This window comes from Leopardus geoffroyi, chromosome A3 (genome assembly GCF_018350155.1).
Source record: "Leopardus geoffroyi isolate Oge1 chromosome A3, O.geoffroyi_Oge1_pat1.0, whole genome shotgun sequence".
Classification (NCBI taxonomy): Eukaryota; Metazoa; Chordata; class Mammalia; order Carnivora; family Felidae; genus Leopardus; species Leopardus geoffroyi.
Window position 1 is genome coordinate 101,820,629 of NC_059336.1, and position 26,848 is coordinate 101,847,476.

Consider the following 26,848-nt stretch of genomic DNA (forward strand, 5'->3'; position numbering starts at 1 on the left):
AGTTCTTCTATATTCTCTCTCCAAATCCTCTCCCCTTTTTCTGTCTTAAATTATTCCTAATCAACATTTTGCCTCTGCCGCTCCACTTCAAAGATTCTTGTTGGGGTCATTAAAAACCTTCATACTGAAAAACCCCATGGTCAGGTCTCCGTTCACTTGACCCTCTAGCAGCACCCGACCAGTGCCTTCTCCTTGCCCTTCGTGAAACGCACTCTTCATGCGGCTTCTAAGATCTGATTTTTTTTTCTTAGTTGCACGCTACTCTTCCTCGGTTTTGCGTTCTGGTTCTTTCTCATCTCTTCTAGCTCTTAAAGTGTTCTCTACCCCCATGTACTTCATCTGATGGTCTCATCCAGCCTCATAGCTTAAAATACCATCTATATGCCGGCAATTCCCAAATTTGTATCTGTCCCTGAACTCTGGACTCACATGTCTAACTGCCTGCCAGATTCAGGTGGTCTTACAGGCTTCTCAAAGTTCGCACATCCAAAATCGGTACCCCCGGAATGACTACCCCGATTCCTCAAACTCATCCTGATTTTCCCTCAGGGCCTTTGCAGCTACTGTGCCTTCCATCTGGAACATACACTCCCAGATCCAGAATTGGTCTTCAATAAATATTTGTCGAATGAAAGACTGTGTTGTACACTTGTTTTAGGAATTTGTTAGGTATGTTTGTCCGCTTCAAAGGCCATGCAAACTCCACCTACAGATAGTTATGTTCCACTTTAGGATTATAAATACAAACTTCTTCTTTTCTATTTCACTTGAAGTACAAAGCATACAAAATCAAAGTGAAGCTAGAAGTTGACCATGACAAAAGAGCTCAATAAACTCGTTGGAAACCTTGTTTTAGGAATTGGTTAGGTATGTTTGTCTGCTTCAAAGGCCATGCAAACTCCACCTACAGATAGTTACGTTCCACTTTAGGATTATAAATACAAACTTCTTCTTTTCTATTTCACTTGAAGTACAAAGCATACAAAATCAAAGTGAAGCTAGAAGTTGACCATGACAAAAGAGCTCAATAAACTCGTTGGAAACCTTTCAAAGCACTTAATTGTTTATCAAATGAATAAATGTATCAAGTGGATAAATAAAATTGTTAATTTATTTCCCAAACTATACACCAATTCTCATTTTGAATTTTCCAAATGGTAACTCATAATCTAATTTATGAAAATAAAGATTTTTGCTGCATTACGAACGCTACTGACTTTATTTATTTATTTATTTTTTTAATTTTTTTTTTCAACGTTTATTTATTTTGGGGACAGAGAGAGACAGAGCATGAACGGGGGAGGGGCAGAGAGAGAGGGAGACACAGAATCGGAAACAGGCTCCAGGCTCTGAGCCATCAGCCCAGAGCCTGACGCGGGGCTCGAACTCACGGACTGCGAGATCGTGACCTGGCTGAAGTCGGACGCTTAACCGACTGCGCCACCCAGGCGCCCCGCTACTGACTTTAGATAACTAACCAAAAGAAAGAGAACAACTTAACTCCCCTCCCCACACATTACCCTGCTTTTGAAAGAGATCTGTTGGGAACTGGGGGAGAGATGGATACTATGAGGAAGAATATTATTTTATAATGAAGGGTATAAAAAACCCATACCTTAGATGTGCCAATTTACAAATAAAAGCAAGAGAATCTATAATTAAGCCAGCATTCCAAGGTTCACAGCCAAGTTACCTCGTTCCTAGTGCCATTGTAGAAATGTCTAATTCTGTTCAGTAATCATTAAACACAAATAAATAGCGGAATGAAAGCCACTCTAATTTAAACAAAACTTAGTATAAGCAAACAGTGTTAACCCATGAAAAATTAAGGAGACCACTGGAACACCTCAGACACTATTTTTAAAGTTCAGAACCAACATTGTTCATCACCCCTGACATTCTACTTTAACAACAACAGCAACAAAAACCTTTATTTTTTGAGTATGTAGGTATTTGGGCTAGAGGTATATAGAGAAGAATGGTAAAATTCTAGGTCTCATCTTCAAAACAAAGAAAAACACAACAATAAAATATGCATATGTATATCTTAGGTGGATATAAAAATATACTTTAAGAAGTCACTTGGAGTTTAACATCTAACTGTTCTTTCACTGAAAACCTATCATATGAGGTGCATTTTAACTGAGTCAAAGATTCTGTTTTAAAAATTTTTTTAAATTTTTTTGTTTATTTTTGAGAGAGACAGAGAGAAAGAGAGAGAGAGAGAGAGATGGAGCTGGAGATGGAGCAGGGGAGGGGGAGAGAGAGAGGGAGACACAGAATCCGAAACAGGTTCCAGGCTCTGAGCTGTCAGCACAGAGCCGGACATGGGGCTCGAACTTGGGAATGGCGAGATCATGGCCTGAACTAAGTCAGACGCTTAACTGACTGAGCCACCCAGGCGCCCTGATTCTGTTTTTTTTTTTAAAACAAGATATTTTCAGATTATATACTGTATCCAGAGAAGAAGTGTAAATTTGGGCAATAATTAGAAGAACTACAAACCTGTGGGCAGGAACAAATAAGTATATCACTTTCTTAACTGCCTTTTTATATTTAATGTAATCTGTTTCTTCTATGTGAATGCAGTACCCTTAATTATTTTTTATTTTTTTAAAATTTTTTTTTCAACATTTTTATTTATTTTTGGGACAGAGAGAGACAGAGCATGAACGGGGGAGGGGCAGAGAGAGAGGGAGACACAGAATCGGAAACAGGCTCCAGGCTCTGAGCCATCAGCCCAGAGCCCGACGCGGGGCTCAAACTCACGGACCGCGAGATCGTGACCTGGCTGAAGTCGGGCGCTTAACCGACTGCGCCACCCAGGCGCCCCAGTACCCTTAATTATTTTAACCTGCTTGATAGAAATAACAGTAAATCCCCTACCAACTCTGTTAAGTGTCAACACACACACACACACACACACACACACAAAGTCCTTCATCCGCTCGTCTGCAACCCGCTAGCCATAACATTAACTATGGGCTCCTTCCCAAGCATGTCTCTGGAAGCAAGTATCCCTTCTGCTGTGGCTGAAATTGAGTAGCGCTACGGGGCAAAAAAGAGATGCTAACCTTTGGACTGTTGTATCTAATCACATTCTAAGAGAGAGATGCTCATCCATATACTATCGATTGAGAAAAGCATCCAGTAGACAGATAATGCTGAACGCACGATAATCAGAGAACAGCAGTAAGCATTTAGAACAAACATCAATCAGAGCTGCAAAATGAATATCCTCCCCCAAATAGGGAGACTATAAAGCCATTTTATCTCCCCACAATTCACTCGTGCTGCTTTCAGGTTTCTATGAACAAGAATGATAACCCCTTAACTTATTCAAGAATTGAAGGGAACTGCAGACACAGCATTTCCTGTGGAAAGAACTGGAGCTTTTTCTTCTTCTTCTTTTTAGGAACGGGAGCTTTGTGCATATCCCCATGGCTCTGCTCTTCTGCTCTCAGCTTCATTCCACTTGCTTTTTCACAGGTAAGATACAGCTATTTCACCAGTTCAGAATAACTCAGACTTGCCTGATCATAAAAATAATCTGGGGGTGCTTGTTAAAAGCCATTAAACATTCATGGGTCCCATCCCCAGAGGGCTTGGGAGCTATAGCTTGACAAGCACCCCAGGTTGAGTCTTGCTACAAGGCCAGTTTGGCAAACACTGACTTCCCTCAAAGGGCTGTTTCCTTAGCATAAAAAACTAATCTATGACATGGATGAAGAAGGTCTATTGATCAACTCTGTCAGTTAATTCTCTTGAAACTTCTATCCCTCACTTACACCTTGCTTTAGTTTACAAAGGCATTTGTTTGGAGGATTCAACAGCGAGCACTGTTCTCTTATGCATCACCCAATCCTTGGAAGCCACTCTTTTTTTTTTTTTTTTTTTTTTTTTAATCTTTATTTCTTTTTGAGAGAGAGAGACAGAGTGTGAGCAGGGGAGGAGCAGAGAGAGAGGGAGACACAGAATCTGAAGCAGGCTCCAGGCCCTGAGCTGTCACCACAGAGCCCGACGCAGGGCTCAAACTCACGAACCGTGAGATCATGACCTGAGCCAAAGTCGGATGCTCAACCGACTAAGCCACCCAGGCGTCCCACTTGGAAGGTACTCTTAAGAGAGGTTTTCAACAATCTCCTCCTAATGCCAGACCCATTCTCCTCATCAAGTCTGTCCTGCAGCAGCAGCTGAAGGCCGGGTCTTGATTCTGGACCTTCTCTTTCCCTGGCTTCCACAAGGCCACTTCCCTTCACCCCATCATTCCTGGTGCTCTCAATCTCCAGCAAGCAGGCCATGGAGTTCTAGCTTTAGCCAATGCCCATGGCTTTGACTTCACGTGGAACATGATGGCTCCCAAACCTATATGGTATTTACCATCCACCGTCTCTCTACCTGCTCTAGTTCCATTTCCAGCAGGGCGCACCCGTTATCGCCACAAAGTGTTCAGACGAATCTTCTCTCCCACATCCTTCTCCACTTGCCTTGTCACTTAACACTTACATGAGACATCATGTCTACCTTCTCCCTCACGTTCTACATTTAGACAACAGTCAGGTACCATTGATTCTATTTCTGAAGCTTTTAAATTGTCTTCTTCTTCTTCATTACCGATGCCCTTGTCCCAGAACCGATTCTCACTTGTCATCAGAACACCTTCAAAAGCCTTTCTGACATATTTTCCTGCCTCAGGTCTCTCTCCCCTGTGCAGTTCCAACAGTTTTGTTTCTATAATAGAGATCTGATGAAGTCCCGAAGCTCCCTGTGCTCACCGAATAAAGGCCACACTGCTTGGTATAGCACATACAGCCTTTCGTAATCAGGCATAACCCCCCATCCCACTGCCACGTGCATGCACGCACACACACGCATGCGTACGCAGGTTTCTAAACTTTTCAACAAAGTTCCCTTTTGTTCTTTATCTTGCATCTTAAATGATTTCATTTGCACAATAAACATCATTTCTAATAAACTCCCCCATTTGTAGAGGAAATACTTAAGTACCAACCAAAATACTGAACATTTCTTGGGGCGCCCGGGTGGCTCGGTCGGTTAAGCGTCCGACTTCAGCTCAGGTCACAATCTCGCGGTCCGTGAGTTCGAGCCCCGCGTCGGGCTCTGGGCTGATGGCTCAGAGCCTGGAGCCTGCTTCCGATTCTCTATCTCCCTCTCTCTCTGCCCCTCCCCCGTTCATGCTCTGTCTCTCTCTGTCTCAAAAATAAATAAACGTTAAAAAAAAATTACAAAATACTGAACATTTGTTAAAAGTCATAGCTAAGATTACTATCTTAAGTTTGATACAATTCTAGTTCAAAGCCAAGAAACTTGACTGTTTAATTAGGCTTCTCCTCACTGGATATCCACTTCCCATTTATTTATTTAAAAATACTGATAATTTCATGGATCTCCACTTTTGCCTTGGAGATCCAGGAGCCCTGGCTTGGGAATCACTGCTCTGGGCTTTGCAGCCTAGAGCAGCCTTGACACTTCACATTCAAGGACTCACACACTCGATATCCCCATTGGCTTTATTCTCAAACTACTCTTATATCACTCACTATCCATTCTAGTGTAGTTAATTCTTCAATACAATGATCCCCCTGTCACAGCTGGGGCTTACAGGCAAGCTGAGCTGTCCATGCATCCACCCGTGGGCCCTAACAGTGCCTGGCCCCTACATGAAATGCAATGTTTGTTGAATGAAACATCTTCGCAGGGCAGCCACTATTATACATACAAAAGAAAAACAAAACAGAAGCTGAGAAAGATGTGACTTGCGTAAGGTCATGCACCAAACAAGAGGTTTTGGACAGAAGCATGAATTTAGGTTTTTAAACTCTATTGTTCTGTTAACGATAAGTTTTCATAAATAGCAACTACTATATTACTATAATGTGCAGCTTTTACTCATTCCAGACATTTCATCAAGATGCCGTCTATCCTGTTATTGCTCTGATTTGCCCTCAACTGAGCAGAAATGACCTTACGCCACAATGAATATCCAATTTTGAAAAACCGTTTGCTCTGACTTCAGACACCCAGAATACCTGCCTATTTACAATTAAGTTTATCAGAGTCTGGTAAGTAGATGCTAAATTCTTTCATACAATAATTTTAAAGGAGGCTTACTACCTGTAGACATTTCCCATGTGAAAGAGAAGCAGGTGACAGGAGAACATTATATTGAGTGAATAGTTTCTACATTAACAACTGCATTTTTAAATTGCACATTTCCTTTCTTTGAGGGAAGGGAGAGGGGAAAAAGAACTCTACAAAATTAAAGGTGCAATTTGGCTCTCTCTTTCTGCCCCTTCCCCACTCACGCTCTGTCTGTCTGTCTCTCTCTCAAAAATAAATAAACATTAAAAACAATTTTTAAAAAAAAAACAAAAAAACAAAGGGACACCTGGGTGGCTCAGTCAGTTACGCGTCCGACTTTGGCTTAGGTCATGATCTCAGTTTGTGAGTTCGAGCCCCGCGTCGGGCTCTGTGCTAACAGCTCAGAGCCTGGAGCCTGCTCCGGATTCTGTGTTTCCCGCTCTCTTTCTGCCCCTTCCCCACTCACACTCTCTTTCTCTCTCTCTCTCAAAAATAAACATTAAAAATTAATTAATTAATTAATTAATTAATTAATTAATTTTAAAAAATGCAATTTGGTTAAATCTGCTTTAATGTAGCCAGGAATCTTCACCTAAACATATGCTCTTATTCAAGAAAGCATAGGTTCTTGTCCGAACACAAACTAGTACTAATCAGACTGTACTTCTTAGTCCTCACCTACTAAGTAAATCTTCAAATCAAACCTCCTTTATTTAAACATACCACAGGACGAGCCCTGCCCCAAATCAAAACAAACGATGTCAAAACTCACCTGCTATACTTCATAGCTTTGCCACATCAGCTAAACCTTAAAGAATACCATTTAAGTTTTCAACGTTATAGACAACATGAGTACCGGATATCCTTTCTCTATGAGATTAGAACATTTTTGGACACACTCTTTCTGCTTTGTTCTAGGAGCCATTTTTAATCAAAATGGCCATTTACAAATGGAAAAGGGTGAAATATAAAAAAAAATAAAATTAATTCCCTCCCCCCTTACATTTAGTTCTGTAACCTACAAGTTCTCCTCTTTGTATTTTATAATATTTTGTAGTAAAAATGTCCAGCAGCAGCTCCTCTCTTACAAAAAGGGGGAAAACAACAGATGAAGTTCCCAGGCAGTATTTAGGAAAAGAAGAAGCATGCTGGAATCACAGCTCACAGCAGCTGATGAAAACCCAGGCCCTTTCTGCAAAATGCCTCAGTGTGTAAAGGCTTCTGAGTTCAAATAAAGAAGAGTATCCTCAGGGCGCCTGGGTGGCTCAGTGGGTTGAGCATCTGACTTCGGGACTTCGGCTCAGGTCATGATCTTGCAGTTTGTGAGTGTGAACCCCCCATTGGGCTCACTGCTGTCAGCCTGTCAGTTTAGAGCTCGCTTTGGATCCTCTGTCCCCCTCTCTCCCTGCCCCTCCCCTGCTTAGGCTCTATCAAAAAATAAATAAAACATTAAAAATGTTTTGGCTACTTTTTAAAGAAAGAAAAAGTTTATTTACTCATCTACATGCTCTTGAGATGTAGAGTAAGCAGTTTGGATAAAACCAATGAAAACTCCACCAAGAGAAAAAAAAATGAACCTGTGGGTCTCATATTGCTTCTTGGGCATCAAAAGACAACAAGCAAAAATAACAACCTTAATTCCCCACCTCCCTCTTTTTAAAACAGTTTTGCAAGTACCATACTTCTTCTTCACAGCTGTTTGTAATAAACGCTTGGTTAATTCAAATCTGTTCCTCCTCCTTTAAATAAACAGGATATTGGTCTATTATTATGCAACGCCGATATTGTCTGGTTTTTCACTTTTTTAAAGAGCACTTAGGAGGAAGTTTTATAAACCTGGCCTATGTCTCTTTCGTTGACTCTATCAATTTACTTATCCAAGGCTTCTCCAACTTTCCACACTATCTCAAGCTACCAGGAAGACCCCTAACCACGGGCCTATCTCTTCCTAGAAGATTCTGTTTGCCCAAGATCACTTACTCTCTGCCAGGCAAAACTCCTCTATTTTCACTCTCCTTGTGTCTGAGAAAGAAGTGATCCTCCTGTTTGCCAAGTAGATCCTCTCCAACAACTTCCATCTCCTCCTCTATTCCTTTCTTCTTCAACCTGTCTCTACAGGCTCCCTCCTCTGAACGGATAACCACTCCTAGAACTTGCCTGCGGTCAAGCTGAGCAGTGCAGGAAGGAGGGAGTGGGGCTGAACACCATAGATGAATCCTTACCGTCTTGCAATCTGAGCACTCTGTTGCTTGACTTAAATTCTTTACGCGTGCTTACCACCAAATCCCTCATTCTTCTCAGTCCTCACCCTACACCTCCAACCCAACCCGTGGGATTTGTCTCCTCTGCTGGCTCATCTTCTCTAAAATATACGGCATTTCTTTTTTTTTTTTTTTTTCAATGCTTATTTGAGAGAGAGAGAGAGAGAGAGAGAGAGAGAGCAAGCAGGGGGAGGGGCAGAGAGAAAGAGGGAGACACAGATTCCGAAGCAGGCTCCAAGACTCTGAGCTGTCAACATAGGGTCCGACGTGGGGCTTGAACTCACAAACTGTGAGATCATGACCTGAGCTGAGGTTGGACCCATAACCAACTGAGCCACTCAGGCGCCCCAGATGTAAGGCATGTCTTGAGGTCTATCACGAGCCTCCTCTTTCTTACAGCTTCAACTCTGTACTCTGATTTCTCTCCAACTACAGGCCATCATTTTTAGCTGCTTCCCAAATTACTCCTTCTGGGTGGCCTGCCTGTACCTCCAAGTCACCATGCCCCAACACCATGCCCCTCACCTTTTCTTCCCTGCTCTCCTCAATTTCCCCACGTCCCCACATGTACCCCCATCTTCTGACCACCCCGTCTCAACTCAGTCTGTGGACAGGGGTGCCCAGGGAGGAGGAAATCAATTCATTTGCCAGGAACCAAGGTTCTGTCTCAAATCTCTCAAATCTCTCCCCTCTGTTCTATATCCACTTAACAACAAACTTAAACAGACCTGGCATTCAAGATACTCTACACACTTCTCCAACTGTAATGGGCATGGGAACCATATGGCGATCATGTCAAAACCCAGATCTTCCTTCAGTGGATCAGGATGGTGCCTGATTCGTATTTCTAGCATGCTCCCAGGGCATGACGACGTTACTAGTGTTAGACTCTACATACACAATCTGGTCCCAACCTATTGTTCTAGCCTCATCTTCCACAACTCTCCACCCAGCACACATCATATGTGCATGTCTGTATCTCCCTCATACACACAGGACACACACACACACACACACACACACACACACACACACACACACAGATATACAGACAAAAATGTTCCCTAAACATCCTTTCCAGCTTCTGTGCCTCTTCCTGTTTCCTCAAGTCCAGTGTTTGTTCACCATGATCCTACTCACATTTCACAAACCAATTCACTCTGCCATGGCCTTTTCTGAGCTTTTTACCTACTTCACCCCCAAAACTCCACCCACTGAACATCACAAAAACCGTGGGACACTCGGGGCACTCCTTCTGTTCTGTAATGTCATTACGGGTCTCCTCATCTAATCCTCACTGCTAGACGACACGCACCTCCTGGAAGACAGGGACTATCTGCCTCTGACCTCTGTTAACCCCAGGGCATCCTGGGGGCTGTCAGTGCCAGTAAGCACCTGCTGCAGTGGGCCTGTACCTAAGAAAAATGAAACATCTACTTTACTTCATGTAACTTACTTTGACCAGATGCCTCAGAAGTTTAAGGAAAACAAAAACACTCTTCCAGGAAAGTTAATTCATTAGCAAAATCTATGAAAATTTTGTCAAGTGTTTGCTATTTAAAAGGAAAAAAATCTACATACAAATGTTCCAATAGTGCCCAGAAAATTGTGGTACTATCCCAGGCGTATAGATTGAGGTTCTGATATTTAACTGAAAATGAAATCTAACTTGTCAGGATCTAGTAATTGCTATATTACAAGCTTACAGTACTTTCTAATACAGTTCCTCGCCCTCTCTGGTTTAATTTACCTAATGCTCCTTCTATCACTCGGTTTGTTAGAGGGGACATCACTTTTTCCCCCACTTGTGCTGACATTAGCTGCCTGCAAAATACTTTACTATTAAAATGTCTTACATTTGTGTCCAGTCTTTGAAAAGTGTTTAAAAAGATGTAGCCTAACGTAACATTTTTAAGGAGGCTAAGCAAATCAACCAAGACAACCGTATCTTAAATGTTTACATCTCTTAAACCCTCTAAATATCAAAGAACTGCCAAAATTCAAGACCTACCCACAGCTCTTAAACTTCTGTGTGTGCAAGAGTTGCCTGGAGTGCTTGTTAAACCTGCAGATTCCAGGTTCTTAGCCCAAGAAAGTCTAATTTGGTACAACTGGGGTGGGGCCTAAAAATCTGTACAGTTAAGCAGCATCCCAGGTGATCTGATGCAGATATTCTGCAGATCTCAATTAGAGCAACACAAACCTCACCCCTGGTCCAGGGGCCAGCCACCACAGGGGTGTGTTTAAAGGGAATTACAGAAACCTCTTTGTAAAGTCCTTTCCCCGAACAGCTATCACCCCAGCGGGGATATTGGGGTGATCCACAGAAGACAAAAAAGGGGAGGGGAGTCCCTGCAACATGAATCAAGTTCTTAAACAATGAAAGAGGGAGAGTGCTGTTTCTTTCCCACCTTTGCGCTCCATTCCCTGAGCATCCCCCAGACACCTTCGAGGATGCTGCATCTGCCCGCAAGCGAGGACGGGGGAGAGGCCAGTCGCTGGCGGGGGGGATGGGAACGTGGCTCTGCGCTCACCCCTCCCCCCCCCCCGGGTCACCCCACGTCTCCGCGTGCTAGAGGCCACTGCCGAGGGGGGAACCACGGACCCCACAGCCTCCGCGAAGCGCATGCGTAAACAAGTGGACTCCCGGGTCGCCGGCCGGGGCGCTCAGCCCGCGCCGCTCACCTGCCTCGCGGCTGTAGCTCGGCCTCGTCGTCCGGCTCCGGCTCCCGCGGCTCCTGCTCGACTGCGGCCGCCGGCACTGCCTCGGCGTCCTCCACCGTCACCTCGGCCGCAGCCACGGCCCCCGCAGCCGGCACCCGCGCTGCTGAAGTGGGAGCGGCCGCGGCGCCCAGGCCGAACGCCGCCTCCACCTTCGGCGCGGGGAGGTCGGGGGCGCGCCCTGCGGCCACCGTGCCAGCCGCGAGCCCCAGCAGCAGCTGCAGCAGCAGCAGCGCCCGCACGAGCGGCCCCGGGCGGGTGGCGCGCTCCATCAGCGTCCCACCCCGCGCGGGGACATGGAGGTGCAGCCGCCGGCGCCTGCTTCTCCCGGTGCTAAAAGCCCCTGACCAGGACCAGGACGCGCTAGGGACCCCGCCGCCTCCCCGACCGTCTGGGCTGCCGAGTGGAGCTGGCCCGGCCACGTCTTAGCCCGGCCTCCGCCACCGCCACCCGAGTGACAACCTCCCTCAGTCATCGCCCATTGAACAAACTTTCGGCGCGTCTCTTCTCTGATTGGCTGCGGCCACCGCCACTCTGGAGACCTAGGTTTGTCCTGTTGGAGAAGGTGGGCTTTTCCCGGATGTCAACATCACGCCTACCAATCAAATCGTATTGCCGTCTTCCGGCGCCCGGCCCCCTCCCGGACGCGGTTACCAATGAGAAAAGGCCCTTCCCGCAATCTTCTTACCTGATTGGTAGGCCCCTCGGTACCCGGAATACATTTCCCCGGAGCAGATTGGCCATCGCTGTGGTTGGCCTTGCCCCTCAAAATGAGGCGCTAGAGCAGACTTGAAGATCATTGGTAGAAGTGGATGCTCCTCAAAGGTCTGAGATAACTTCTTCTTGATTGGTTGGAAGCGGCACTTAATACGTGGCGGATTCTGACTGTGGAGAGGATGGTCCCAAGTGAAAGGAAGAGTGGGAAGCGAGTCCCTGGTGGCCGGGAGGCGGCCGACCTTAAAGGAGCTGCCACTGTGGCTCTTCTAAAGCCTGGTCTGTTTGGAAAAGCCAACGTGAAGTAGGGAAAATGAGTGGCGGTACAAGACGTGTGGTCCCCAGAAGTGGAAGGGGCAGGACGGACTCAGCAGAGTATCCTGCTTGTGGTCGTGATGGTGCTGAGAATTCCTGCCTGCTAGAGATGCCGGCCTATAGAGGATCCAGTCTCCCTGGCACGCCCCCTTCCTTGTTATAAAGGAGAAGGAGTCCAGGCCCTATGCGGCGACTAATTTGTCTAAAGTCACACACCTACTACTTGCGAAACGATGACTTTAATCCAAGCCTTCTGACCCTGGTCTGGCATGCTTTGTACCTCGTTTATAGGGCTCTGACGAAGAAAGGTAAGACTGCAAAAGGTCAAACTGGAGAAAATTTGAATGTTCATCTCAGGCGATGGACCTTTTCATACGGCAGTTAAAGAGACCCTGAAAATTTTTGAGCAGATTGAAACGGTAAGATGCGTCCATCAGCAGTGTATTCAAAAGAATAACATCAAAGATGAGGAAGGTAGCTGGGAGGCTGTAGCTGGGAGGCTGTTGCCTCATCAAAACTCTGAAGTTTTTTTGAAAAATATTGGCATACAAACATTCTCTAATTTCTTCCGTCCTAAAGCAAAACAAACAAAAAGCCCCACTTCCTCTTCCACCTCCTGCCACACTTCCTTGCTCTTCAATACAGCAGAACTCTCCAGCGTTCTAAACATCTTGTCTTCAATTCTTCTCTTCCTCCCAAACACACTACAGTCAGGCTTTCAAGCTCAAGTCCACCAAAACTGCTCTCACTGAAGCCATCATTGCTAACTTAAAAGGACAACTCTGTCTTCATCTCATCATCTGTATTTAACCCAGTAACTCAGTGTTTCCTGTGTAAAACACTTTTCACTGGTTTTCCTGCCCCCACAGGCCAGGTTATGACCCTCATTAGGCCTCATTTTATCTGAATCACCTCATTAAAGGCCGTATCTCCAAATACAGTTACGTTCAGAGGTACTGGGGGCAAGGGCATCATACGAATTTGGAAATGGGGGAAGGTACACACTTCAGCCCCTAACACTCGGATGCTCAAAAGACTTGTTCCTTCACTTCTTTCAAGGCTCTGTTACCTTCCCAGTGAAGCCTCTCTGGACCACCCTTTTAAATATTGAAACCCCTCCCACAGGTCACTTCCTAAACTCCTCCCCTGATTTATTTCTCTCCTTAGACCTTAAATACTGTCATCTTTTTTTAAGTTTATCTATTTTTGAGAGAGACAGAGACAGCATGGGTGGTTGAAGGGCAGAGAGAGAGAGGGAGAGAGAGAATCCCAAGAAGGCTTCATGCCATCACAGCACAGAGCCCGATGTGGGGCTCGAAGTCATGAAACTGAGAGATCGTGACCTGAGTGGAAACAAAGAGTTGGACACTTAACTGACTGAGCCACCCAGGCACCCAGGACTATCATTGATATATCTGTTTTGCTTATCATCTGTCTCCTTCCACTTCTCTGTAAGTTCTAATGAGGATTTGCTCTTTGATATATTCCTAAATAGAGCTAAAATAATGCAAGGTGTTTAGTAAATGTTTAAAAAATATTCATTGAATGAATGAATGAATTCATTCGATAGAAGGGAAAGAGACGAATGGACAGGAAGAGATTGTAGTTGCTGTAGATAGAAGGGAGTCATTAAGGAAGCAAGATCCCAGAGTATCAGGGGAAGCAAAGGTATGCCTTCCATGGTGAAAGGTGAAGAAATACCCCTAAAGAATAACTTACTTTGAAAAAGAAAATAGATGAGAGAGTTCAAACTAGCTGACCATGGTTTACTCAACAAAACAGGAAATAAAATCTCTTGCCAAAGTGAGGAAGGTGTGAAAAAATTAACTTGAGATGAAAAATGATCGTTGACTACTTGTAGTGGCCCATTTGAAATCAGCTAGTGTATATATGTTAGTGAACCTTATCTTCATGGTTTTTTAACTTTTTCAAAAAATGATCATGGCATGAACAGTAATCCAAGCTAATGAGTTAGGAGTCTGCTTGCCACCCGCAATTGATGTGGAAGTTTTGTTCCTTCACTTCTTCATTACTATTCAGGGAGTACCATGGGAGTAAGGGTGTGAGCAAAATAGGCATGGTCCCTGCCCTTCTGAAGCTTAACATTTATCTGGTTAGGGAGACAGCCACTATTTTAATAATCACACATATATTTATATGATGAAAACAAGATAAGTGCCAAGATGAAAAGGCACAGACAGAAGAGCACAGTGGTGGAAAATGCCAGGAAGGAGGGTCAAGCTTTATACTCAGAAAAAAAAAAAACAAACCATGAAAATATTTCCATTTTGGAAAAAGAAGAGTCATGATCATGAGTCATGGTCAGCTGACTAGGAAAATCACTTGAAGGAGGGAAGAGAATAGCTGCCAGTTGGGGGAGAGCATGGAGAGTCATGGTAGCTGCCTGGGAACCTTGGCTTATAAGTGTGAGTTCCTCAGAGAAGTGTAAGAATATTTGGGACCAGGAAGGATAGCTGATCAATAAGTCTGAGCCACAAAAGGAAGCTGGTGTGCTTAAGTATCGTAGCCTGGGGTTGCCCAGTTTAGAATTGACATTCTAAAACTGAGCATGGTCCAGAAGGTGAGCAAGGCAGGCCAGCGATTTAGAATCCGAGGCTCAGTCTGTTAGCAGAGAAGCCTGTATCTGGTGCTGCCTGAATTTGCCCTCTGTCCAGAGCTTTCCTAAAAGCCCCACTGAGGGACTTCTGCTTACTTTTCCCAGGCCAGGACCATGTCAAATCGTCATCTGGAGCCACAAAGGGATCCTACTGGCACTCTGAACAAAACTGGGGTTCTGCTAGTGAGGATGAAGGAGAGAATTGGTAACCCACTTCATCAAAGTATAATATGTGTACCTATGGAAAGTGCCTGCTTGGGTAAGTTTCAACAGGTGTATACGCCAGTCAAGATAACCAAACATTCCCACCTTGCCTGAGAACTTCCTCGTGTCTCCTCACAGGGTCCTTCTTCCACCCCAGGCTGCAGGTAATCAATGATCTGTCTTCTGTCACCGTAGACTTTCTACAATTTTTAATGTAATTGTACAGTATATACTCCTTTTGTGTCTGGCTTCTTTCACTCAACATAATGTTTTAAAAGTCAGGCATGCTCTTGCATGTAGCAACATTGTATTCATTTTTATTGCTGAGTAGTATCCCATTGCATATTGTTGTAACATTGGGAGATTTCCAATTTGGGGCTACTGAAAATAAAACTACTATGAACATGCATGTAGAAGTCTCTGTGTACATAGGTGTAGTTTTTATTTCTCTTTAGTAAATGCCTAGAAATGGGATATTGGCTCATGTCGTTGGTGTATGTGAAGTTGATAAGAATCTGCCAAACAGTATTTGTGCTCTGGCTAGGTCAATCAATCCCCGAGTGAAGGATGTGAGAGTATAAATTTTTGTTTTAAGACATTGCATTTTGGAATGGTTTCTTACACAGCATTATTATGGCAATAGTCAACTGATATAGCACTGTATAGTTCACTGTGTGGCAAACTCTGTTGGGTGCTTACCCGTATAAATTCTTCTCTTTGCAAATGCTTTGACTAGCAATTTCACGAGGGAAGATGTGTCAATGTCCAGGGCTGCCTGGGTGGCTCAGTTGGTTAAGCGACCGACTCTTGGTTTCTGCTCACGATTCGTGAGATCTAGCCCAGCATCGGGCTCTGTGCTGACAATGTGGAGTCTGCTTGGGATTCTCTCCCCCCCTTTCTCTCCGCTCCTTTCCCGCTCTCACTCTCTCTCTCTCAAAATAAATAAATAAACTTAAAAGCAAAGAAGATATGTAAATGTCCAATAAGCCAAACTTATTCCACCGTGGTTTCACTTTATACTCCTACCGGTGGCATACGAGACTCCCAAGTTGTTCCACATCCTTCCTTAACAACACTTGATGTTGTCAGTCTTTTAATTTTTGCTTTTCTTGTGAGTATGCTGTGATATTTCATTGTGTTTTTGGTTTGCATTTCCCTGATGACTAATGATTTTGAGCGTCTTTTGATTTTGTGCTTGTGAAACATTTATACTCATATGGAACTCATGCCCTTCACCTGGGGGTTTGATCTAGCCAGAACACATTTTTCTTCTGGCCATGGCAGAAACATGAGAAAGATGAGTGGACATTACAGGGCCTCTTAAAACTGGAGTCAGGGGGTGCTTTGGTGGCTCAGTTCGTTGAGTGTCCAATGCTTGATTTTGGCTCCGGTCATGATCTCAGGGTTTGTGTGTTCGAGACCCACCTCAAGCTCTGTGCTGTGTCAGAATTCTCTCTCTCTCTCTCTGCCCCAACCCCACTCATGCTTTCTCTCTCTCAAAATAAATAAGTGAACTTAAAAAAAAAAACCGGAGGGGTGCCTGGGTGACGCAGTCGGTTAAGCGTCCGACTTCAGCCAGGTCACGATCTCGCGGTCCGGGAGTTCGAGCCCTGCGTCAGGCTCTGGGCTAATGGCTCAGAGCCTGGAGCCTGTTTCCGAATCTGTGTCTCCCTCTCTCTCTGCCCCTCCCCCGTTCATGCTCTGTCTCTCTCTGTCCCAAAAATAAATAAGCGTTGAAAAAAAAAATTAAAAAAAAAAAACAACAAAAAACCAGAGTCAGAACTGCAGTACTGTTGGGCACATGGGTGGCTTAGTTGGTTGAGTACACAACTCTTGATTTCAGCTCAGGTTATAATCCCAGGGTCATGGGATCGAGTCCTACATTATTAGGCTCCACACTGAGCATGGAGCCTGCGTGGGATTCTCTCTCTCTCTCCCTCTGCCCTTCTCCCCTGCTTGCATTCTCCCCCCCGCCCCCCTCTCTGCACCTCTCTTTCAAAAACAAAAAATAGGACTGCAGTACTGGCACTTCCACTCGCATTCCATTGGCTAAGGCAAGCATATGGCCAGGCCCAGTATCAATGAGGCAGGAACATATGCCTCTTGTGAGAGAAACTGCAAAGTCACTGACAAAGGGCATGGGTACAAGATTTCAGAGAGCAAAAATCCAATCTACCACAAGTGCTGTGCATGAGAGTCATCAATTAGATCTGTGCCTGAATCTAGCATGAACAATTGCTTCAAAGCAATACACACAATGTAGATACCACTCCGTATCTATTAGGAAAAATACTATTTGGAAAAAAAAATATCAAGTGCTGGTGATGGTGTAGAGGAACTGGAACCCTCATCTGGCTGGTCTGAAGGCAAAAATGGTGAACTATTTTGGAAACACTTTGGCCACTTTTTATACAATTAGACATACACTCACCAAAAGATTTAACAGTCCATTCCTAGGTTTTTACCCAAAAGAAATGAAAACATTTGTTCACACAAAGACCTTTATGTGAATGTTTAGCGGGGTTCCTCATTAATTTCCCAAACCGGATACACTGAAAATGTCTATCAACTAGTGAATGGATAAACAAGTTGCAGTTCCCGCCTTGTGATGAAATGCTACTTAGCAGTAAAGAAGAACACCACACATGTATATTTCAGACCTCTGCTTTTATATGTCTGCTAACATCCCTGGAGCCAAAGTATGCCATGCTGCCAAGTGCAAAGTCAAAGGGCAGAGAAGCAGCATAGCCATATACCAAGAGGCCACCACTAGAGTGGAGATGTGTATTACTACCACAAGGCAGAGAAGATTTGTGACCATGCTTTATTCTACCACAGCCACCATGAGTTCCCTTATCTGAGTGACTGAGTCTAAAGAAATGCGTTGAGGCTTCAGCGGGATAGTAACTGATAATTATCAACTGAATTTACACAGTTCAGTCCAGTCCTGGACAGATACAAACGATCGTTTCTGGTCCCCTTGGAGATCTTTCCAAAAGTGGGATCTGCAGGCATGTGCACATAAACGCAGAAACAAATCCCTACGTATATACCCACACATGCAAATGTATATGGGCTGTGTGTGTGTATATATGTCCAGTGTCCAGTTATACATGCCTTTCCTCTAAAAAAAGGTGAGTCTCAGATTTTCAGAGGCTAAACTCTTAAGGAGGAAAAGGAGGGGCGCCTGAGTGGCTTAGTCGGTAAAGCGTCGAACTCTTGACTTTGGCTTCAGGTCATGATCTCATGGTTCGTGGGATCCAGTCCCACGTTGGGCTCCATGCTGACAGTGCAGAGCCTGTTTGGAATTCTCTCTGAGCTGAATTCAAGAGGCAGACACTTAACCACCTGAGCCACCCAGGCACCCCACATTTGTGTTTATTGAATTGGCACCAAGTAATACTATTTTAATTGTTATAAGCAACAGAGAAAAAGTAAGTTGCATATATATATATATATATATATATATATATATATATATATATATATGATTCATTCCTGTCAAATAAAACCCAAAAAAACATAGTATCCTCTAAAAGCAAGTGTTCTACATGGTTCAAATAAAGAAAAATGATGGGAGAATCAAATCCTCATACCACATATAATTTTATGAGTGGGCCAGACTGAAAACTGTATCTTAGCTATCAGTATTTGGTCAAATGCTTCCAGCTCTGATCTAAGAGCTCGTTTTAGACCACATCTCTCACTGAGAATGATGGTAAATTAGATTAAAAAAAAAACAAAAAAAAAAACCTTTGAAGGTATCAGAAAGCAACCAAGGCATCTAGGACTCAAAGGGCTAAGAATAGGAAAGAAAGAAAATATGAGATCAGAGTGACATTCTCCATCATTCCCCCCTGAGACATTTGCTGAAATTATAAGCAAAAAGTGCAGGACCTAGACCCAAGCAGAGAGGCGCATCTTAGGGAGCTTTTAGGAGTCTCCAGGCAGAACACAACGTGGAGTTCAGGGCTAACAAGAGAGCCAGGATTGGAAGGGCTCAGATTTCAGAGAAAAGAGAATTATTGAAAAGTGAGTTAATATTCCACCCCCTTTTCCCACCAAGGCATTTGCTGGTTCCTTAGCCATGCACCATGCAGGTAAGGTATCAAAAGCCTGAGCAGAAAGGAGATAATAGGCTGACAAGTGAAATGGTCTCATCAGGCTTAGGGAGTCAAAAAACAGAAGCCAAGGCCCAGCAAGAAGTGGGAACTCTGAAAAACACCTCCAGCAGAGACTCTGGACAGTCTGCAGATGGAAATAAAGATAAAGTGGAAATAACTTGCCTTAAAAAAGTAGCCTCAAAATACTATATACCCTTATTGGATTAGGGCGACCTACCCCTATTCTTTCTGCCAGGAGAAAGTTAAATGATCTCTGGAGAAGGAAAACATATAGAGCTCCTACAATTATTCATACACAGGGTTTAGCATTTGAGCAAAAAATCTATCAGCTATGAAAATAATTATGATTAATATCCTACATGCTGTTGTTTCCTCCATGTCATTTCATGGTTCGTTAAATAGTTCGTTTCTTTTTTCGTGCTGAATAACATTCCATTGTCTGGATGGACCACAGTTTATTTATCCATTCACCTACCGAAGGACATCTTGGTTGCATGTAGGTTTCGGCAATCATTAACAAAGCTGCTGTTAACATCCATGTGCAAGTTCTTGTGTGGGCATAAGTTTTCAACTCCACTGGGTAAAAGGTAAGAGTTTATTTAGTTTTGTAAGAAACTAACAAACTGTCGTCCAAAGTGGCTGTACCGTTTTATATTCCCACCAGCAACGATTTAGAATTTCTGTTGTTCTGCTTCCTCACCCTTGCCAGAATTTGGTATTGTCATCGTTTTGGATTTTAGCTGTTCTAATAGGTATATAATGGTATCTCATTTTAATTTGCGTTTCCCTAATGACACATAATTTGAGCACGTTTTTATACGCTTACTTTGCCATCTATATATCTTCTTTTTTTTTTTTAATGTTTATTTATTTTTGAGAGAGAGCAAAAGCGTGGGAGGTGCAGAGACAAGGGGGACAGAGGATCCAAAAGCAGGATCCACACTGACAGCAGAGAGCCGATGCGAGGCTCCAACCCATGAACCGTGAGATCATGACCTGAGCCAAAGTTGGATACTCAGCCAACTGAGCCACCCAGACGCCCCTGTATATCTTCTTTAGTGAGGTGTTTGTTCAGGTCTTTTGCCTATTTTTTTTTTTTTTTTATTGGGTTACTCTTTTTCTCTTTGTCGAGTTTAAGAGTTCTCTGTAGGGGCGCCTGGGTGGCGTAGTCGGTTAAGCGTCCGACTTCAGCCAGGTCACGATCTCGCGGTCCGGGAGTTCGAGCCCCGCGTCAGGCTCTGGGCTGATGGCTCGGAGCCTGGAGCCTGTTTCCGATTCCGTGTCTCCCTCTCTCTCTGCCCCTCCCCCGTTCATGCTCTGTCTCTCTCTGTCCCAAAAATAAATAAACGTTGAAAAAAAAACATAAAAAAAAAAAATAAGAGTTCTCTGTAAATTTTGGATAACAGTCATTTCTTAGGTATATCTTTTGCAAGTGTTTTCTCCCAGTCTATGGTAATGACAAGTTTAAGGCACGAAAGATTACTAAAAAAGAAAGGGGGGCATTTCATAATCATAAATGGGCCAATCGCTCTCCCTCTCCCAACGTGACAGCCCCAGCAAAAAAAGAGTAAGAAGGGGAAGACTGTCTCCTTAACAGACTTTGTGGCCGAAGATGGGGAACTGGGGGACGAAGCACCTATGTCCCCAGACCAGTCGGCTGGGCTGAGGAGACAGATAACCTGGAAGGAGATATTTCAACCACTCGACACAGTCATGATGACCATATGTATAGGATTCCTCCAATTGGCCATTCTATCTGCCCACTGCTCCAAGGGCTGCGCAGGAACCCGATATCAAGCAGGCCCATCTTCCCAAATCGCCACCTGCACTGTTTTTCTAGGGAACTTGCCCTGTGCTGTGACAGAAGACTCCATTAAGGAATTCTGTGGAGGATTCGATATCACTGCTGCTGTACCTTTACCATGTGAACCCAGCAACCCAGAGAGGTTCAGAGATTTGGGTTATGCTAAGTTTGAGAACCTGAGTTTGAATTCTTTGCTCAGTGCCCTGAGCCTCAAATGAAGAGTCTCTATGTAACAGGAGAATCTGAGGGGATGTTTCTGCTCAAACGCAGGCTAAAAACAGGAATGGCCATTTTTGGGGTGGAGACAGAAATCAGGATTCTGACAAAACAGATACACACTGGAGGGCCCATCTTGCAACAGACAGCTTTGATGACAATCTGCCTAGAAGAGGTGATGATAGCTTTGGAGACAAATGTCAGGACTGTTACGATGCAGGCCAGTATTGTGATGGGCATTGGGATGTGGTACCGTCATGGCCCGCACCAGGATATGGATTGATGGCATCACTGTATCACTATGACGACGGAAGCACCGGAGACTATGACGGAGCTATGATTCCAGGATAGGCAGGACAGAAGAGCATTTGGTAGTTGGCGCCATAGGGATGATATCCACTGAGGAAGAAGGGACCGCTATGAAAACAGATATGACAGAGGAGATGATGGGTCATGGGGCTCCAGAGATTATTGCTCTCAGGATGGTTATAAGCATGATGCCTTTAGGCACACAGGTCCCCCCAACAATCTGAGTCAACGGCCGTGGGGTACTTCCAAGGAGGCTAATTCCTCTGCCAGCAGTGCACAGTCCATTTGAACAGCCTATGGGATGGCAAAGCCTGTCGACATAGGCGCTAGAGAGGTGGAAGAGTGGCTACAGAAGGGGCAGGAGAGAGAAGGAACAGAGGAATGTCAGCTGGATGAAGCAAAACTAGAATGTCAGCCTTGGGAGAGATTCCAAGATGGCAAGGTGAAGAAACTCAAGAAGGGGAACGGTTGAGGACAGGAAGTGAGTCATCATGGACTGGGAACTTAGCCCCGTTTGGCAGACGTGCGCAAAGAACAGAGCATGAGAAGTCTCTAGAAAACAATCAAGAGGAAGACTGTCACTCTCCAACTTCGAAACCTCCCAAACCTGAACAGCCTCTGGAAGTAGAATGTTCGAGTGCAGTGAAGTTCTAGCCCTCCTGCTCCATCTCAGAGCTCAGACACCACAGCAATCCCCTACTGGGGGCGGCGGGGGGGGGGGGGGGGTCCTGCTCAACCATCTGAGAAAAGACCACCATGGAAAGATGAACTTGAAGTGCATGGGGTGAATGTCCCGAAAGGTCAAAGTGGGAACTCCAGCTGTGGTTCAGGAGATGAGGGAAGAAAGACCACTGGAAGGAGTCACATAGGAAAGACGGCAAAATGGATCAATTTCCCCGATCTGCACCTGAGCCAAAGAAACTTGAAGAAAATCTGGCCTCCAAGTTCAGTTCTGCAAGCCGGTATGCTGCTGTCTCTGTTGATGGTGGAGATGAGAATGAGGGAGAAGATTACACGGAATAGACCTCTACATTCTGTGCTTCCTCCTACCCTTTCTCCACCCTGGGACATTCAAGAACAAATCAAGCCTCTACCTAGAAAAGATAAAATAAAACTCACCATTTCCTGGGGAGAAAAGAAGGGGGATCAACTTACCAGGATGATTTAATATTCTGGGACTGGGGGATTTTCTGGGAGTTGGGACTTCCTGTTTTAACATAGAAAGTCCTGGGGTGCCTGGGTGACTTTGTTGGTTAAGCATCTGACTCTTGATCTTGGCTCAGATCATGATCTCACGATTCATGAGATTGAGGCCCGCATTGGGCTCTGTGCTGACAGTGTGGAGCCTGCTTGGGATTCTCTCTTTCACCCTCTCTCTCTGCCCCTCCCCCACTTGCCTCCTCCCTCCCTCCTTCCCTCCCTCTCTCTCTCTCTCTCAGAACAAACAAACATTTTTTTAAAAAATAATAAAATAAGGGGCACCTGGGTGGCTCAGTCAGTTAAGCATTGACTTTGGCTCAGGTCATGATCTCATGGTTCGTGAGTTTGAGCCCCACATCGGGCTCTATGCTGATGGCTCAGAGCCTGGAGCCTGCTTCAGATTCTGTGTCTCCCTCTCTCTCTGCCCCTCTCCTGCTCACGTTCTGTCTGTCTGTCTGTCTGTCTCTCTCTTAAAAATAAATAAACATTACAATTTTTTAAAAAATAATAAAATAAAATAGAAAGTCCTATGCAAACTGGGATATGTTGGTCACCTTTTATGGTGGCAAAAGACCAGGGAGCCTGGGTTCCAAGCTAAGCAAAGGCTTCCTTGCAGTCTCTGGTTTCCTCTGTCTTCCGTCCTTACATCAATACACCCTCAACTCCGCTCACCCTGCCTAGTAACCCGGCTTACAGCTCTGGTGCCTGCCTGCGCCTCCCTTCAATGGCCACACGGCCGATACGTCTACTGTCCTGGCAGCTGGACTCCATCTGTCTCTCAAGGGTTTTGTATTCAAAAGAGGGAGAAGGTACAACCTTTTCCTGCTTAAAAAAAAAAAAAAAAAAAGGAAAGAAATATATGTATATATTTCTACACCTCCATTTCTGTATCTCTATATCTCTGGAAGAAGAAAACTGGTCACAGTTTTTGTTTCTGGGAAAACAAACAGGGTGGCCAAGGCACAAGGGTAAGAGATTAGGAGGGAGGCTTTTCCCTTTTTTAGTAGCTTTATTGAGATATAATTCACATTCACCTATTCACCTATTTTAAGTGGACAATTCAGTATTTTCTAATTTTTGACAGATCTGTGCAACCAGGAAGGAGACTTATTTTTTTTTTCAACGTTTTTTATTTATTTTTGGGACAGAAAGAGACAGAGCATGAACGGGGGAGGGGCAGAGAGAGAGGGAGACACAGAGTCGGAAACAGGCTCCAGGCTCCGAGCCATCAGCCCAGAGCCTGAAGCGGGGCTCCAACTCACGGACCGCGAGATCGTGACCTGGCTGAAGTCGGACGCTTAACCGACTGCGCCACCCAGGCGCCCCGGAAGGAGACTTTTTAAAAATATATTTATTTTGAGAGAGAGAGAGAGAGAGAGAGAGAGAGGGAGAGGGAGAGAGAATGAGTGGGGGACGGGCAGAGGGAGTGAGAGAAAGAGAGAGAGAGAATCTTAAGCAGGCTCCACACCTAGGGCGGAGCCTGACACGGGGCTTTGATGCTTCCGGGATACATGCAATGAAAAGTCACATGGGGCGCAAGCCACACCCCAAATAGCAAGACCCCTCAGTGTTTTCATTGGTTGGGTAACTTTTGTTGCCAACCATCAGAAAACGGAGGGGAGCTCCTCCTATGGCTGGGATCCAGTCTTCCCCTTCTTGCATCTCCAGGGACCTGCTTCTTTGCAGAGCACTGATTTCAGCACAGCACTAGGTCGGAATTTTCAGGTGCTTGTCACCGAGCATGGCTTCCTGGGATAGCACCGTGTACAAGGGGGTGATCATACATTTGGTCTCACAACTCCCTCCAACACGGCACAAGTTAGAACATCTTCAAAAAGGTGTTTACGTTTATCTTAAGTGTTCTTTCTAAATTCACTCTGATTTGCAACAGTGAACCTATGTTACCTGTGTATTTTTTTAAGTTAAAAATAAGTTAAAATTTAAGGCCTCCTACAGGAAGCCTTCCTGACTGCTCCCTCATTTCCTCATGATAGTTTTGGTTCCTTTAGTTTCCATAGAATCCACCTCTAGCTCACCTCTAGCACAGAGCTTATTCTAAGGCATTTTAATCACCTGTTTAATTACCTAGGTCCCCTTTAGACTGTGATTTCCTTAGGGCAGGTGCTGTGCCTTTCATAACTGGGTCTCTAGGGTCTTGCATGGAGCCTGGTGCACTGAGCCTTCATCTTTCCACCTCCCCTAAAGTGTCCTGCTTTTCACACCCAGCTCTGTCAACAACTAACCTTACCACACCGATTCTCAAAGAACCCAAAGAAGACTTCTTCTCTTCAATCGGCTGGCATATTTTACTAAGCCCTGAGTACCCAACTGTATGCAATAATATGAGAAAGTGAGGATTCCAGAGGGACTTGAACACACCCATCTTAGGAATGCTAGAAATTAAGGCAAGTCCCAGGCATGTTATTTAGGTGGGAACTATATTCATTCATATGTTCATACCTCTGGAATGAAAGTTAAAGGAAGGGAAGAGGGTGGTGAGTTAGGGGCTGGAACTAGATCTTGAGACAAGATAAAAATTGGAGGGAGGAAGGGCAGGGAAGGCACAAATCTCTGCTTTGGAAAACAAATTGTTGGAGGAACAGAGCATCATACAAACACTGAACTTACACAAATTCCATTAGGTATACTTGGAAGAAAGGAAGGGAGGAAAAGGGAAAGAAGAAAAGGGGGAAAGGGTGGAAAAAAAGATACAAGAGGAATAAATATTTAAATGATACAAGCTTTCATAATTTTTTTAACATACCAGAGATCCTATACAACATTTCACACAGTTTTTTCTAAAGAGCTTGAGAAGGAAGACGTGACATCTATTTTCCAGTAGTGTGTAGGGATTCAGCTTTGACCACTTGGATTATTAGAAAAGGTTTTTTTTTTTTTAAGTTTATTTATTTTGAGAGAGACAGAGCGCGAGTGGGGGAGGGGCAGAGAGGGAGAGAGAGAATCCCAAGCAGGTTCCATTTGCGAAGTCAGCACACAGAGCCCGATGTGGGGCTCTAATCCATGAAACCGTGAGATCACGGGTTGAGCCGAAATCAAGAGTTGGTCACTTAACCGACTGAGCCACCCAGGCAGCCTGGGGATTATTAGGGGAGCTTTAAAAAACAAAACAAAACAAAACAAAACAAAACACAAATGCCTGCATCCCACTTGCAAAAATCTGATGTAATTAATTGGTCAGAGGTGCAACCTGGGCTTCAGACTGGTTAAGAACTCCCAAGTAATTTTCTTTTCCAATTTTAAAAATTGTGGTAAAATGCACAGAACATAAAATTTAACATCTTAACCATTTTTAAGGCTATAGTTCAGTGGGGTTTAAATATACTCATAGTGTTAGGCAACCATCACCACCATCCATCTCCAAAACTCTTTTCATCTGTAAAACTAAAACTCTATACCCATGGAACAATAACTCGCACCCCTCACCTCAGCCCCAGGAAATCATCATTCTACTTTCTGTCTATATGATTTTGGCTATTTAAGTACCTCATAGATGTGGAATCATACAGTACTTGTCTTTTGTGTCTGGCTTAGTTCAACTAGCATGATATCGTCAAGGTTCATCCATATTGTTAGCATGTGTCAGAATTCCCTTCCTTTTTAAAAAAATTTTTTAAAAAAATGTTTATTTATTTTTGAGACAGTGAGCAGGGGAGGGGCAGAGAGAGAGGGAGACCCAGAATCCGAAGCAGGCTCCAGGCTCCGAGCTGTCAGCACAGAGTCCGACACGGGGCTCGAACTCACGTGCCACGAGATCATGACCTGAGCTGAAGTCGGACGCTTAACTGAGCCACCCAGGCACCCTGGAATCCCCTTCCTCTTTAAGGCTGAATAATACTCCATTGTATGTATATAACACATTTTGCTCATCCATTTCACATTGTAACTATTGTGAATAATGCTTCTCTGAACATGGGTGCACAGATATCTCTTTGAGACCCTGCTTTCCGTTCTGTTGTGTATATACCCAGAAGTGGAATTGCTGTATCATACGGTCATTCTATTTCAAGTGTTGGAGGAACCTCCACACTGTTTTCCATAACGGCTGCACCAATTTACATTTCCACTAACAGTGCATAAGGGTTCTAATTTCTCCCCATGCTTGTCAACACTTGTTATTTTCTGGGTTTTTGGTAGCAGTCATACTAATGGGTGTGGGGTGGTGTCCTCTTGTAGCTTTGGTTTGCATTTCCCTAACGATAGTGATTTTAAGCGTCTTATGATGTGCTTAATGGGCATTCAT

The 26,848-nt window shown here is 44.4% G+C and overlaps 1 protein-coding gene and 1 pseudogene across 2 annotated transcripts in view; one reads left to right on the plus strand and one right to left on the minus strand.

Annotated features, from left to right (window-relative positions):
* Positions 1-11,639, minus strand: part of EIF2AK3 (eukaryotic translation initiation factor 2 alpha kinase 3) — a 67,356-nt gene extending 55,717 nt beyond the window's left edge. The window contains exon 1 of one of the 2 annotated variants that reach the window (XM_045446804.1): positions 11,049-11,639. In XM_045446804.1, coding sequence (XP_045302760.1) covers positions 11,049-11,356 — 308 coding nt within the window. In that variant the 5' untranslated portion in view covers positions 11,357-11,639. The remainder of the gene's footprint in view (positions 1-11,048) is intronic. The other variant, XM_045446805.1, reaches the window with a different exon arrangement.
* A 7,389-nt stretch (positions 11,640-19,028) lies between these two features.
* LOC123581416 lies at positions 19,029-22,689 on the plus strand (annotated as a pseudogene).
* The last annotated feature ends 4,159 nt before the right edge of the window (positions 22,690-26,848 follow it).